Source organism: Gymnogyps californianus, chromosome Z (genome assembly GCF_018139145.2).
Source record: "Gymnogyps californianus isolate 813 chromosome Z, ASM1813914v2, whole genome shotgun sequence".
Taxonomy (NCBI): domain Eukaryota; kingdom Metazoa; phylum Chordata; class Aves; order Accipitriformes; family Cathartidae; genus Gymnogyps; species Gymnogyps californianus.
This window is the reverse complement of record NC_059500.1, coordinates 36590200-36605389: the sequence shown is the minus strand read 5'-3', so window position 1 is coordinate 36605389 and position 15190 is coordinate 36590200. Positions and strand designations below refer to the sequence as shown.

Below are 15190 nucleotides of genomic sequence, written 5' to 3'. Positions count from 1 at the left end.
AATAAAATTTTAAAAACAAACTGTGCCCATAATAGTGGTGGACCACCTTAGTGGGAATGTCCTATATAAATACTGTTGTTTACAAGTTGCAGACATGAGGACAAGTCTAAAGAAAGTAATTGGAGGATGCACATGTAAATTCTGTCAGCTGTTCTGAAAGATATAGATGCCATGTGCTGCTGCTAGCATCTCTGAAGTATGTCTGTAAGTAAGTGCTTCACCACATTGAACATTTGTAGTGCAATACTTTGGAAAGTAGCTGCCTTGTGAAGTTAGAAGTGATATAAAAATTTTAAATAATTTTGAAATCCAAACAATTTTGTAGAATGTAAATTGTATAAAATCTGTTACAATATATTGATTCTATAAACTATGGTTGTGACTTAAGTAAACACTTCTTGTGGGCATTTAATGATACTTGAAATGTCAGTTTTGAGGAAGAACGTTGATAACGGAAGCCAGCCTCAAGCTGAAATGCACAGTTGGTCACTAGTTATGATGATGATCTTTTTGTATTAGTTTTTTCTAATCTTAAATGGAAATTGAGGGTGAAAGATCCCAGTGGTGAAAGATGGTTTTGGCCAGCAGATATCCTTGACGTGGAGGTAAGTTGTGATTTATTTGTACTTGTGCTGCTTTGATACACCTCTAAAACTCTGAAACTGCTAAACCTAGTCACTGCATGGAATGGGGACCAGTTGGTGAAGATCACATTAACAGCTTTATTTTTTTTTTTTGACCATATTTTCTATTTTGTCTTACTTTTCATGTTCTTCTGCAGTTACTTTGGAAACATTATAGGTTGTTCAAAATCTTAGGGAGTTATTTCCTGTTCTTAAATGTAGCAAAAAAAAAATCACTATAAGGGATCACAGCTGTGTTCACTAATTCTGTTACACAGATGTTTTTTCACAAAGTTGAGTTAAACAAAAAACCTGCCATTCTTTTTTTACTACTTGCAGTACTTTGCTGCAGAGACAAGGCAAAGCTCAGCTATGCTCATCTAAAACTCTGACCTCAGTCTTACAAAGCCTTACCTTCCCGCTCAGCACTATGGAACTAAACTTAAGTCTGCTCCAAATCTACTGAACAAATAGAGGAGGGATAATTCAAGAAAAGTCTTTTTATAGTTGTCCCTTAGCCATAAAAGATGTCATAAGAGAAGCACAATGGGGAAAAAAATTCCCTCTGAACATTGGTGTCAGAAGTGTGCATCAGCATTAATTTATGAATGCCAATGTGAAAAGTATGGAAAATGGTTTGTGTGTAAGAATTTTCACCCTGCATGTGTGACCACAAGGTGGTCTGGTACTGGGGAAAAAAAAAAAGATAAAAAAAAGGGTCATTCAGGAAAGTCTTAGAGTGAGGAGAATGCTTTCTTCAATGTGGGAAACAATCTAATTTACCAGTAGAGGATAACAGAGGGATAAGTATGAAGCTTTCTGCTATGGCTAGGAGCTGCTGTCCCCATGGACTCAAGCTATAGGGATTCTTAGGTGGCATCTTGCTTGCTTCCAGATTGTTGAAAACCATTGAGAAGACAAGACAGAAAACTTGAATTATGCCTCAGACTTTTGTTTATTAGATGCAGAATGACAAAACTCTGAACACCAATCCAGTAAAACAGTTTCACTGTGGATTAAGTAGATCCTCATATTTTCAATCTGTGGTTCTTCACTAGGAATAGTCTTAGAATTCATTCAGCATAGAGTTTTTTAAAGCTACCATAGTTATCTCAAATATAGAAGAATAATTTGCAAAAACTAAAGAGTCTGCTTTAACTTGGGTGCTTTGTAATCTATCTGTATTTTGAGCATTAGTCAGAAGTTCCTTATTCGGTACAGAAACTTTATTACCAAAGGAAATGTGTTTGAACAAATGAACTTGCTGACAACAGAAAGAAATGCTCTTCAAAACACTGGGAACAGAGTATAAGGGTAAACACATTAAAAGAAAATAAATGGGTGAGTTGAAGTGCCTTTAAATAAATGTGATCCACATCTTATTAATAATCTCTACATCATATGCCAAGATCCTCAAGCCCAAAATTAACTGGTTTGCTTAATGAACTCAAAACAGAAGCCATACATCATATTATATTGTTTGAGCAGCACACATCTTAGTGAGACCACTTTTGTTCTTCATTAAGCTGAAATAACTGGCATCAGAAAACCAGAGAGAGTTCCAGCATGGGATGGGTGGCCTCTTTTGTAGCACATAACTTATTTATTCTTTGGTGCGGTAAGGATATCCTCTTCCACCTCAGGCTTCAGGTGATTCTCCTGAATATCAATTTTAATGCCAACACTAGCACTCACAAACACTTCTTTGAATGCTGTGATATTAAGAGTACTGGGTACTCTTAACGTGCATACATTTCTCCTTCTAGCCTGTTCGTTCCTTTGTCCATTAAAGTCTGTTTTTCTTGTTGCAGCTCTCCTGAAGAAGCAAAAGTTCAGAATGATGTGTTAATATTGCTTTAAAAATTAAAATGGTGTAAAGGTTGCCTGTACTTACTATTCCACATGCAGCAAGCATGTGTTGTACCCAAAAGTTATCAAAAGTAATCTTTGTTCTAACTGTTGGAGAACAACATTAAAAGCTAAGTATAGACTATTTTTTTTAAAGGAAGGCCAGCTTTGATGGACAGTACCATTTACGAAGTCCAGTAGTCTCTGCAATCCAATTAGTCTACAAATGTGATGAAATTAATCTACTATATTCAGTATACACAAACATACTGGTTTAGGCAAGATGAGAACTACCGACTGATTAGCACTCGATTAGTGGACTGAAGGAGCAAGCTGACATAACTAATATATGTCATAGATCAAGCAGATTTTACTGCTGAGGGGGTAAAAAATGACAACGTGTACAGGAATACTAATCACTTTGTTACATAAATACATTTGGTTGCAGAAGCATCATAGGCTATTTATAAAATTGGGACTGTAGTGCGTCACGTAGAAAGCACTGTAGGAGATATCTTTTCCAAAAATTCTTACCCACGTTTTCCTCCAGTTTTGCATCATCTTGTCATGTTCACTGACGGCACTTCTCCAGGTATCAAATTCTTTGGTCCATCCATCCTGACCAGCACTATCTGAGAATTGTACATGGGATGATTACATAACTATATAGTGATGAAGTAAGTTGATACCTGTTCAGTTGCAGTACTTCTTCTGGAGGATTGGGCTAGAAGGAACAAAAGCCACCATCTTGGCCTCCATTTTGCTCTACCTCTGCTCATGTTATTTGGAAACAAGTTCTGTTCAAATGGTCATGTCTTTTCCCCTCTGCAGCAAACTTTATGGCCTCCAGAGTAAACAGATTCAGTGCCTTTATCTGTGATTCAAGGTCTAGAAAATACGACCTACAAGTTAAGAGTTCAAACCCATCTAAGCAGCGCAGGAATGCTCCAGTTACATCATACCAAGCCTGGGGAGAAGAATGATATGATACAGCTGACTACATCCAGTTTGTAATTTCGCATTTTTCAGTAATGTTACGTAGTTAGTTATTCTTCATTCCATTGAGAAGAAGGGGTATTTTACTGCATCGTGATGAAGTTTAGTTCTAATTCTGTCTGCCAGTTTTTGTTGCAGAATGTAACACTGGTGGTGACATACACAGATGTAATATTTTCTATTTATCCTTTGGGACACTAGCAACAGTATATAATGCTTTTGGAGCACAGTGAAAGCCTCCGTCTGTTTCACATTTACAGTAGTTTCATTGAGATGCTTTTCATTCTGCTTCCAAGACAGACTTCAAAGTTACTGGAGTGATGGCAAGATGACTTGTGTAACTCCTACTACTTTTCTTTTTTTACTGAAAAAAGAAGGGTTGAGCTGTTCTTGACAAATTCATGTTTGTTATTAACCAGCTAATTAAAGACTGTTCAGACCTTCTCCAGGCCTGGAAAAGTAAGTTCTCAAAAGCTAGTTGCAAATGATGGTCAAGTTGCATCGGTCAGTTATGGGTACCTGAAGATCTTGCACAGCTGCTGAAGTTAGCTGACTGACCTCCTGCCCAGTTAGTGCCCAAATGAAGAGGTAGGAACTGACCTCACCCAACTACAGGTGGTTTACAAATGATGTGATTTTTGAAAGTCCAGGTAGGTGGGGGTTTCTCTTTACCATCTGACTTTGTTGGCATTAAAGAATTTTTCTACATTGCCCTATGGAGTTCTGGCAGAGTGCCTATTTTTAACTCTGTAGTACTCATCTTGCTTCCAATTTGTGTCCATTAGTTTAGCAGTTGTGGTTTCATTTCTAGATCATAACTGCTAATTTGCAGGCTAGTCCTTTGTGGGAGGGGGTGGAAGAAGGAATTTTTATGGCTCTAAAACCTTTTCATAAACAATTGAAGTGGATACTAATACAGTAAGCAAGAGTTACCATCTTCAGATATGCACATTTTATGGGTGAAAATTACAGGGCTTTACTCATATTGGGGTCAGGCCAAACATGGCATACATTCAAAACCACCCTACCTTTGTCTTCCACTGTGATGAGCACTTCTGACGTTGTGTTCCCAACTTTTGAGATGAATGAACATTTATATTCTGTATTTTTTGATACTGCATCTTTCACCCAACTCAGAACATGCATTCTGCCATCAAACAGCATATGGGATTGCTCAGTGATGCATGCCTTCATCTTCTGTCCGTTCTTCTTCCAGACAAAATAGGAGTCATCCGGACCTGTAAAAACGTCAGGCAGCTTATTTTGTAAGAAAATACAAGATCAGTCTTTGAAAAGAAAACAAAAGCCTAAGACCTCAAGATTAGGCTCAAAAGCATAAATGGTTGATTGTAATGTTTCTTAGGTTTCTTCAGCTGAAATTCTGGGTACCAAAAACCTGGAATAAAATGAAGCTAGCACTGGTAATTTAGATTCAAGCCAAAGTTGTAAATGAGTTCATGTGTATAAAGGAATTCTGTCTGGATTCTCACAAGGGGGAACTTACCCCACAAACATGACAGAGCAGATAATGAGCATCAGCACCATCTGCCTATATGATTTCCTGTAGAGCTAGGCCACGTTACCTACTGCTGATAAAGCCAGCTTCTGGTACGAAGCTGAAACCATCTGAGACATGCCTTGCAAAATCTGAAATAAAGGCCAGGAGGGGAAAAAGTTCAAGAACTCAGTGTGTCAAAGATGCTGGAACTAGTAATGAAAGAAGCAGAATTGGAAAAAACACAGAACCATTAGTCACAGCAGGCAATTAGGCAAGACAGAACTTGGAAGAAGCCTGGATCAACAACAAAGAACTATCTAATCTTTTAGCCTTGTTGCTATTATTCGTCTTAACCTGCGAGGACAGAATTTGGGTAAATCGGAGATTGACAGTAGCCCAGAGGGCAGAACAGCTGTTCCCAGAAAATTAGCAAGGTTGGCTGAAGTGTACTTGGCAGTGTCAGAGCCTTTTCATTTAAAAGAAAGGCATCTGGGCCAATCTAAGAACTTTGCAGTAATTCTGATGTTTAAAACATGCCTATTTCTCCCTCAGGGCCTAGGATCCAGACTAGCCTTAGCAAGAGAAGACGTAAAGAGAAATTCAGGGTAAAAAGAGACTATTTTTGCAAGTATGTCTTGAGAGAACAGGTAACGTACTACAGAAGTCAGCTTTTACTATGAGCATTTCAGATTGCAAATCAATGTGGCATTTTTCTCTAAAAAAGATTTGATTCTAGGTTAGCGTTCTGAAAGCTAATTAAATTTTAGATAATCACACAGGCAGACAAAAAAAAAAAAAAAGGTAGTCTTTACATCTGTGCACTTCCTCAGCATATTGTGTTAAATTCTTAACTCGTGTGGAAATAAAACTAATGTACTACAAATATGGAGACACAAATTAGTAGTAGGAGTAATGGTGAGTGATGGAGAATATGATCTAGTTAAAGCCTGGTAGAGTTTATCTCTGAGGAAAGAGGGAGGGAAAGATGTGGCACAGTCTCAAGAAGGACAACAGCTCTGAAAGTGGAGAGGGCAAGCATACACTGAACTGAAAACGGCTAGTGTAGCACACACATTTCAAAAAAAAAGAATAGTGTTTTATGGATGATTGTATTCATTCTACAGTTAACAGTAGAGAGGTTACATGTTGCTAAAATCATGGGAAGTGTGGAACCAGGGACAAATTATTTCAGTAATGCTGAAGTTGGAATTTGGACAAATGGGAGGAATAGTTAGTAAATACAAGCACAGCAGAAAGATAGAAATCTTTAAGTAAAAAAAAAAAAAAAAAAAAAAAATAGTCTTTGAAGAGTAGAAACTACCTTCAAAACCACTCTGGATTGTAATTTCTAATAGATGCCACAATACATCTGACATGGCATTAATACAGAAATGAAATTAAGCGATAGTGTTTGCAGAGGTCAAACTGACTTGGAGAAGTTAAGACCAACTTGACCACAGTAAAGATCAATAAGCAGAGGGAATGCTGTGGCACAAGCCTCAGGATGAACTTTTCCAAGCGTAGAAGAGTTATTACTCTAGCACTGTAAAGCTAAAAGCCATCTGCTCAAGTAAAGCCACAAGCTCGTAAGTTTTATTTGCAGTAGTTCAAGCCCTAACACATGGGAATAGGGCCATTACCTAAAACCATGAGCTTGAAAAAATGCCATTTTAGGGCCATACGAGGAAGTGGCATGTTCATTGCAGGACACTTCCCTAAACTTACTTCAGATGTTACTGTTCACACCAGAGAACCTGCTGTATTTTCTGGTGCTAAAGATCACAATTGTTCCAGAAATCTGCCAAAAGCTCAGTTTAGACACACATTTCACCAAAAGACTAAAATCCAGCAATTTCATTATATGGGAAATTTTGCAAGCTGTGTTGTTCCAGGTCAGCCCCTTCAGAAGTTGTAACTGGGCAATTTTACCCTACCTTTGTTTTCTGTGCAGTCAGAAGCACTGGAAATCCCCGCAGAGATACACTCATCCCCACTCATACAAGTTAGTCAACAGCAAAATCTAGGTTCAAGCACTAGTCAGGGTTATTACTGATCATCATGTTTCACTCCAGTTTATTCCTGATTTTCAGGCACTGTGCTACTATTTTCTCTACTTTGATTTCCTTTTCAGGATTGAGCAATAGAAAAAATACACTGTGAAGCAGTTTCATCTGCAAAAACTTTGAATCACATTTGTTAAATGCAAATTTTCTACAACTCTAGAGTGAGAAAAATTCAGACTCAGATGTAATGATTAGAGAATTATTTTTTGAAGATAAAGGAAATCAATATGAACATATACTCTGCATTTGCTACTGTTGCTATAATACAAATTAATTACATGTCTAGTGCAAACTACAAATTTCTAACAATACATTTGATTACTTACTTTGCCATCCATTTTAAGAATGCTTGAAAGATTTAAAAAAGTCATCTTATTAAAACATAATATTCAGGCAGAGAATTAAACAGCACATCAGTCTAGATACATAAGTAGCTACGTTTAAGCAACAATGAAAGATTTCACACTTTGAAAACATTGCTTCAGTCTCAGCAAGTGTATTATTAATAATCAACTTCACCACTTTAACGATTTTAGAAGGGGAAAGGTTAACAATTATCAAACAAAATAAGAAAGCTTTGCTGCACTGCTTGAACTACGCCTTTTCTCTGCATAAGCCCTTCATAATTTCCAGGGTCTGTGGAAGTGTTTGCTACTTTTCCATATAGGTTTTCTATACCTCTGCTTTCAGCACTTTGAGTGAAGTGGTACTGTCCAGGTAGTAACAGCCCAGGTACTGTCCAGGTAGTTTCCGCTGGCAAAATGGGTTCTCTGACCTACATCAAGTCGGGTACATTTGCACAAACCATGTATTTAATAGCCAGATGATGCTGCCTCCAGATTTTCCACAAGGAAAAATTTCAGCAGCCGTAGATAGCATTAAAAACTTAAACCACTTCAGCTGCTTGTAAACTTCTACCCACAGTCTAACTGCATTCACTGAATTATTGGTGTAAATTCGATCTTAGGTTAAAATAAATCACTAAATACATCAATACAGATTTAAAGAACTGAAGTATACAGCTACAGAGTCAGAGCAGCATGCTCATGCGCCTTGCTAAACATGCACCAAATTAAGCATTTGCCATATACGCATCAAATCCTAATAGACATATGGCTTTCAAGAAAGCTTGGAAACACTAATTTAAAAGCAAGAGATTATGGATTAAGTAGAGCTCACTGACATAAGGCTGAGGTGGGGGAGCAAGAGGCAGTACTGGCCAAGCTAGCTCCTTTTGCCAAATGCTGCAACTTGCAGAGCTGCGTAGACATTTCAAAAGCTATCCAATGAAGCTGTACAGTGAAACACTCAGAAGTGCTACCCCAGTGCTGTTGGTTTAGCACACTCATTTTTAACATGGTTCTTGAAGGGTAACATTAAAACAAGGCTTCCCTATAAATTATTCAGGGAAACACTTCAAGATAGAGGGAGGTGAGTTGGGTAAAACAAAGCAGGAGCCATCAGCAAGCCTAAACCTCTTAAAGCTTTCCCCAGCTAAACTAAAGACAGCAAATTGAAATCCAGTGAAGGTAACTGACAGGTATCCCACAGAGAAATTCTAGCAGGGCAACAAAAAGTCGTCTTCACAAATTCCTATAATCTAGACACAACTGCTGCCAGAGGCTGTCTGCAGTGACAGGAAGCTTAGGTTTGCGAAAAAACCCCTGTATTCCCCTATACACACCAAAACCCCTTCCAAAGCTCATAACATGCAGCAGATTTAAAAAAAAAAAAGTTAATCTTTAAAAAAAAAAAAAAAAAAAAAAAAGAGTGGCATCTGGATTTAATGCTTGCTGTCTAGCTTGCAGCTTTGGCTTGTACTGAATGCTAGTGAACTAAACATCCCAGATTTCAGAAAACCAAGATCATATAGGAAGCTCTCATCCAGAGCAGGGATTAAGTCTTAAAAAGACGCTTTAATCTAGGTGCAGAAAGAGTATTTTAAATCAGAGATCAAAGTTAGCACAGGAAAAAGGTTAGTCAATCATTAATATGGAAAACAACCACAAGCACTACCCAGTATGTGAATGAAAGTTAGATTTAAGGCTGGTCACAGTTTCTTGAGTTGTAGGAGTCTGAGTCACTGTTGCTGACAACCTAGCAAAATATTAAATAAATAGTAAATGAAGCAATCAGGAGGGTAACAGATTGGAAAAGTGGGGAAAAAAAGAATCTTTAAATTGAGACAAGCATCTTTGCAGTTTTCTAAAAATAGTGTACACAGTAGGTATCCTATATCTCAAGATAACTGGAGGTTTTTTGTAGTTTTGGGTTTTGGTGTTTTGGTTTTTGGTTTTGTTTTTTTTAAAGTAGGGGCAGTACATTCTAGCAAACAAACTGGAAATAGCTGGACAGCAATGAAAAAAAAATCCCTTAAAAAGCCAAGGAAAACGGACCTCCCTGAAATGCCAACAAAGATATTACTTCAAACACCAAATAATTCATACTGAAGAACGCGTGACATACATACTCCTTCAAAAACCTGGTGCCTTTGTTAAATTACTAGTCCATTTGTGCAACATCAACACCACAAGCTGATGCAGCCTTATCAAGGTAGATTAAAAGCAGGAAGTGCTTCCTCTGAAATGCAAACCACACAAAAGCTAGAAGAAGTAGCCAGTCACCAGAGGCAGCGATGCACCGCGCATGCAGATGAAAGTAGGACACGGCATCTGCCTTCTCAGAATGCAATTTAAGAGCAGACTGGGAAAATGGCTGACTCGCCTATGAGATGAAAATGCAATTCATAACTGTCTACGCTTCCCAGCATGAACAGCATTTATTTAGATATCCTCTGAGTGGGTCCAAAAAAAGGTTTTGCAATTGGCACCCAGATAATTGCCTGTGAAGAATAATTAAATGAAGCACTAGGAAGCTAGAACTAGGGACTGCCAGGAAAAAAAAAAAGTTTCCAGTTTGAGTTTGCTTACTTATTTTTGGCCCTCCTATCAGCTAACATGGCTACTACATTAAGTTTTAAAATAAAGTGAAGAAAACTGGAGAACATATTTTAGGGAGCAACGAGCTCTCCAGAAATCACTCCTGCTCTCCAGAGAGCGCAAGCTACTGCTTTTGCTCCTTTGTTTGCTAGACAGATCTAGCAGGAAGATGACTGGAAGAGATAGAAATGAGGTTTAATGAGGTTTTCATCTGCACCACAGGGACAATGCACACAACATGTTGAAGCAGCTCTGCTAAGCAATTTCTGCTGAAATAGTTAAAAAAAGGTGACAGCTATGTTCCAAATCAGTACCCAGTTAATCAGCCATCACACTGAGGGATTAATTATTGCAAGTCTACAGGTTGTAGCTCTCGTGCGGAAGACAAGAAAAGTGTACACAGTAAGTGTACAGGTAGTCAGTTTGCAAACTGGGCTGGTGGGGATAACAAGAAGTTCTGAGGAAAAGAGTAAAAGTTGTGGTTATGCTCCAGAGACTCTGACACCAGTCCAAACCCATCACATCTCACTAGGCAGGACTGGGAAATCCAGCTTCTCAATCACGGCCAGGGTTTAGGAGTTAGTACCAGTGTACCGCTCCAAGCTGAGACATTACTGAATCAGAGCTGCATATTAGCAAGGAGGAAAACAGTTTAAATATTTATGCTGAATTGCAAAAGAAGAAAGGCTAAGCTGGGAGGTCCAGTAAAACCTTGTAAGCAAATGGTACATAGAAGCAAATATACACCAAAGTGAATCTCTCTCCTGAAAGAAGACACATGCCGAAAGTCATTTAGAAATTACATTTGGATCTCAAAGACCCTGATGTGAACCCAACTTCTCCTTGCATGCATACCTAGTCGTACTATAAAAGCTGCCATGGATTCGGCAATACTTCTTTTTCTTGCACCCTTGTAGTCGCCCCATAATCACATGTATATTAATTCCAATGGTGAATACTGCCTATTTTGTGACCAAATCAGTTTGTATCTGCAAACGGCCCACGCAGCACCCGATTCCAGAAGTAAGGTGAAGAGCTGAACTAAACAACTAAGCAGCAAAGATGCTGCTTCACAGAGGTACTCCTTCATAGATGCACCGGCCGTTTTCCTTAGTCTCAAGAGACTTTTTGAGAAATTATTTTCTCAAAAGGATGGCTTATTCAAACTCTGTAGATACCAATCCAAAACTTTTAAAACCATGCAATGGGCTTAATTTACCTAAGCCTTCTGCTGACATATGATGCAGCTGATAAAGTTTACCAATGAGTGTACAAGAACACTTACCTCCTGCTATATATGGGATACGCTTCAACATGCATGCAATTTGAAATGTTTCAAGCACACTACAACAGTAATAATTATTTGCAGGCTCCAACTACTAGTCCTACTGGACTGATGTCCTCATGGGGAGAAAGATGTTTCAGTGTCTCTTCTTATGTTTTATGCATTTATAAATTATCAGAAGTCACACAAGAAGAGGTTTCCCAACTGCACCTTATTATTAATTGCACAGGAAGAATCTGTATGAATGCAGTCAGCTGCACGCTGTGCAAGACAAGATTCTATTCAGCAGGAAAAAAAACGAAGGAAATCTTTTGAGGAAGAATTAAGACGACAGTCTTGGTTCTACTTCTCGTCCTTACTCTCCCCTTTTTTAACTTGATGTGCCTTATGCTTAAATTATGTTTACACTGAGCTTATTCTAGTCCTTACAAGAAAATAATTTATCTTAAAAACAAAAGGGAAAAAGGTGTTCTTCCTGCATGCCTTTCCACACCATTTCTTAGTTTGATCATAGCCTTTACATATAAAAGTGCACAGCAAAAGACATTTCTACAGAAATTTTTTGAAGTCTGCTGTTGATGCCAGAATTTAAGAATGCATCATCCATGTCATAGTCCTTACAGAAATTAATTTTCAATTGTCTTACTGAAGTCGCTATGGAGGAAGCCATCAGAGCCAGGATAACACCAACATTTACAAAGGTGTTTAATGCTGTTGGTTTTGCATGCACAGTTAGATGTAAGAGGGCCACAACAGGCCCTGATGTGTGAAAAAAGAAGTGCGAACATTCTAGTAAGATAACTGCAGCCCTAAGATATTGCAATCTAAAGTAAGAAGAAGGATACTTTTAATATCTGTGATTTTTAGGCAAAATGGGTCTGCAGTATTTACTTCATTTTACAACCTTAAGACGTGTAAGTCCTTTTCTGTTAATATATTAAAGGAACAATCTTCATTTTTCAACTTGTCTTCTAGATGCATCTCAAATAATAAAAAACAGGTGGCACATCAGAGATCCACGTAAAGGAATGGTTTTATCGTACCAAGACACCTTTAAGCGATGAATGTTCAGTCAGTGCAGAAATCACTGAAAGAAGTGATACAAAACTACAAAATTACAAATTAACAGCTACTATCAGATTACTGTAGCCAAAGATGCTGAAACTGAGCCGTAGGCAGACAGCATGAGATAAAACACCACAGGTCTGTGGAGAAGCTAATTCATAAAGCTGGATATGGAACTGTTTAACAAGGTATAAACTTAGCATTCCCATAAAGATAAACCAACCACAGATTACTAAGCGACCATACAGATTAAAGTCAAGCGTATTGCTTCAACAAAGCATCACCATGTAGATCTCAACATATACCATATAAAAATTAAAAATTTTAGAAAGCTTTAAAATATTTGTCCAGTGGATTGAATTGTCCTGGGAGATGCAGAGCTTTTCCCTTCTAGGCTACCAGTTAAACCATTTTCAGGTTTCAAAAACTAACAGTGTATCTGTCCACAGGCATATTACTAAGAAACACTCACTAACGAAGGCAGGAAGAGGAGATGTTCTGGGGATTATTTTATACAACAGTTCACAAAAAGAAAAGCTGGAAAACTGCAATTGGTTATAAAACACAAGCATATGTCCATGGAAAATTGCTATTTGATATTTGTGTTCGTGTAAGAGTAGAACAAAGTAACAACAGAAGCGAAGTCTATCTTAAGATACTGACATGCTGTAATTTGTAGTCCTAGACAAACATTTTGACGTCTAGCACAAAGCACTTTCCTACACGGGCTCATTCTGCTCTGGGTGCTGCACACCTCCACGCCTCTCCTCACTGAGCTCTTAATGCAGTGCACCAGGTCAACCAACCAGACCACCCCAGGGCATCACGGGTGATGCAATTAATCTAAAAAAACCTCACCCAAGAATGACTTACGAAGCCACTTCCAGAGGGAAAGCTTACTCATTTCTGTGGGTAAGTCAATCTCTGACAGCTGAGCTCCTCCTCCGGGGGGGCATATCGGGCACACCGTGGGGCGTAGGGACTTTTCAGCCCTACTGCAGAGACCCGTGTTGCAGGAGCACTTGGTGACACCAGTACAGCCATCCCTCAGACATCGGGACCTGCCTTGGGCAAGGTCTGTTTCAGACTCACTCTGCAGGCACTTTGTCTAGAGTTTTACTCGCTCTGCAGCAGTGCTTGGTGAAGTCACATGCAGTGCACCGTATTTTCCCCACCCTTCTGCGTGCCTTTCAGTGCAACTTCAAGCTTCACCAAAGAGAGAAAGACTGTAGCGAACCACTTGCGATTCCGATTCTTGCGAGTTATGGATCTTTTCCCGCATGGATGTGGGAAGCTTTCTTGCACTCCCTTTAAAATAGCATAACCACAGGGAACAGGCATCGTACGTGGGTGTTATCAGATACCCATCTCAGTATCTCCATGAAATAATAACTCCTTTAAAGTATACTGCTGAGTTGGCAGAACTTCTATGTTCACACTCCCGGGGTTATATTAATGAGACTGAAAAGTTAAGAAACCGTTATGGAAAAACTCCAGCTTCAGGTGAACTAAGGGAGGAGGTAAGACTTCTTGACACCATGGACACTGAGCGAGCCTGAATCCGCAGGCCAGAAATACAAACAAAGCATAGTGTTTTGCACTGTTTCTGATTATAAATGCATTTAAATTGTTGCTCAGCATACTCAGGATATTCTAGTATGTCATTTGTCTGTGAAGTTAAGGTCAAGGACATACTACTTACTCTACAGCTGGGGGAGGAGGTGTCAGTAAAATCTTTAAGCAGAACCAAAACTGCTAGAAAAATCCTGTTTCTACTATACCTAAATTCAACAGAGCAGACCAGAGAAATTATAAAGCAGGTGCATACATCATCAACTCACTGCCTCTCTCTGCACCAGATGGTGTAGTATTTTCTTCAATTTCTTTGAAGCCTGCCTCAGATGCCTCTAAAGGGTTTAAAAATTCTGTAATGGGAGAGAAAAGTTCTACTAGAGAAAGTATATAGGAAACCTAACATTTGCCAGTGTGTATCTAGCAGATAGGTCTTTGGAGAAATGTGAAGATGTGAGACTCTTCAGGGGAGTAGAGACAAAGACTGGGAGGCAATTCATGAAGGGAGATGTATTCCTTCCTTTTCAGGAAGGGCAGTACTCCATTCTTGAAAAACTCATTTTCCAGAAAAAAATAACCATATGTGACGAGTGGCTGTTTGTGCTGTATCCACTTTAACTTAACATTGTTGAAATGAGCCAGTTACAACGTTGTAAAGTATTATCCTTAGGCAAGCTTTCAGGTTAAAACATGTGGGATGATTAAGAGATGAGAACTCACCAACTCCTGCTGAGTTTCCAGACAGCTTGAAACAGACATTTACAATTAAAAAAAAGGAAGAGATTCAGTAATTCTCATAAGAATAACGTTAGAAACTTAATTAAAAATAAGCTTCAGGTTTTTGACTGGATGATGTGGCAATCTCTGTATTTGCATCATACATTTGCTGATACCATATCCTTTATGCAGAAGACGAGGTACAGCATTTAACTCTCTACCAGTCTCATGCAGGTCCCAGAAAGATGCAAAAGATCTACATGGTTTGGTTTGGTATGCTGATTTGCATTTGTTGGTTTTTGGGTTTTTTTAAATCAACGGAATAAAGTTGTAATTCTGGGTAAGAGAAGGGTGTGATGTATCAGCCAAACGTCTTGTTTCCCAAAGGGAGTAAAACCCCCATCCATAACACAAAGTCCAGTCCTTCACTGCTTTCTGAGAGAAGCCAGAAACGCACCCACAGCTGGCTCATCTCGCCCCTGCCTGTGCCATCACTGCATCCCTTGGATGTCTGATTCTCGTTACCGTTTCTTCCACTATTCGTCCCTCCCTCCTCAGGAGTGAATTCCACAGGCTGACTTTAG

At 38.8% G+C, this 15190-nt stretch overlaps 1 protein-coding gene across 1 annotated transcript in view; it reads right to left on the bottom strand.

The window, feature by feature from the left end:
• Window positions 1-2128: 2128 nt before the first annotated feature.
• SEMA4D (semaphorin 4D) overlaps window positions 2129-15190 on the bottom strand; it is a 44018-nt gene continuing 30956 nt past the window's right edge. Inside the window, exons 15-17 of the mRNA XM_050913270.1 lie at window positions 4496-4705; window positions 3006-3103; window positions 2129-2439 (exon numbers count right to left, since the gene is read on the bottom strand). Coding sequence (XP_050769227.1) covers window positions 2410-2439; window positions 3006-3103; window positions 4496-4705 — 338 coding nt within the window. The 3' untranslated portion in view covers window positions 2129-2409. The remainder of the gene's footprint in view (window positions 2440-3005; window positions 3104-4495; window positions 4706-15190) is intronic.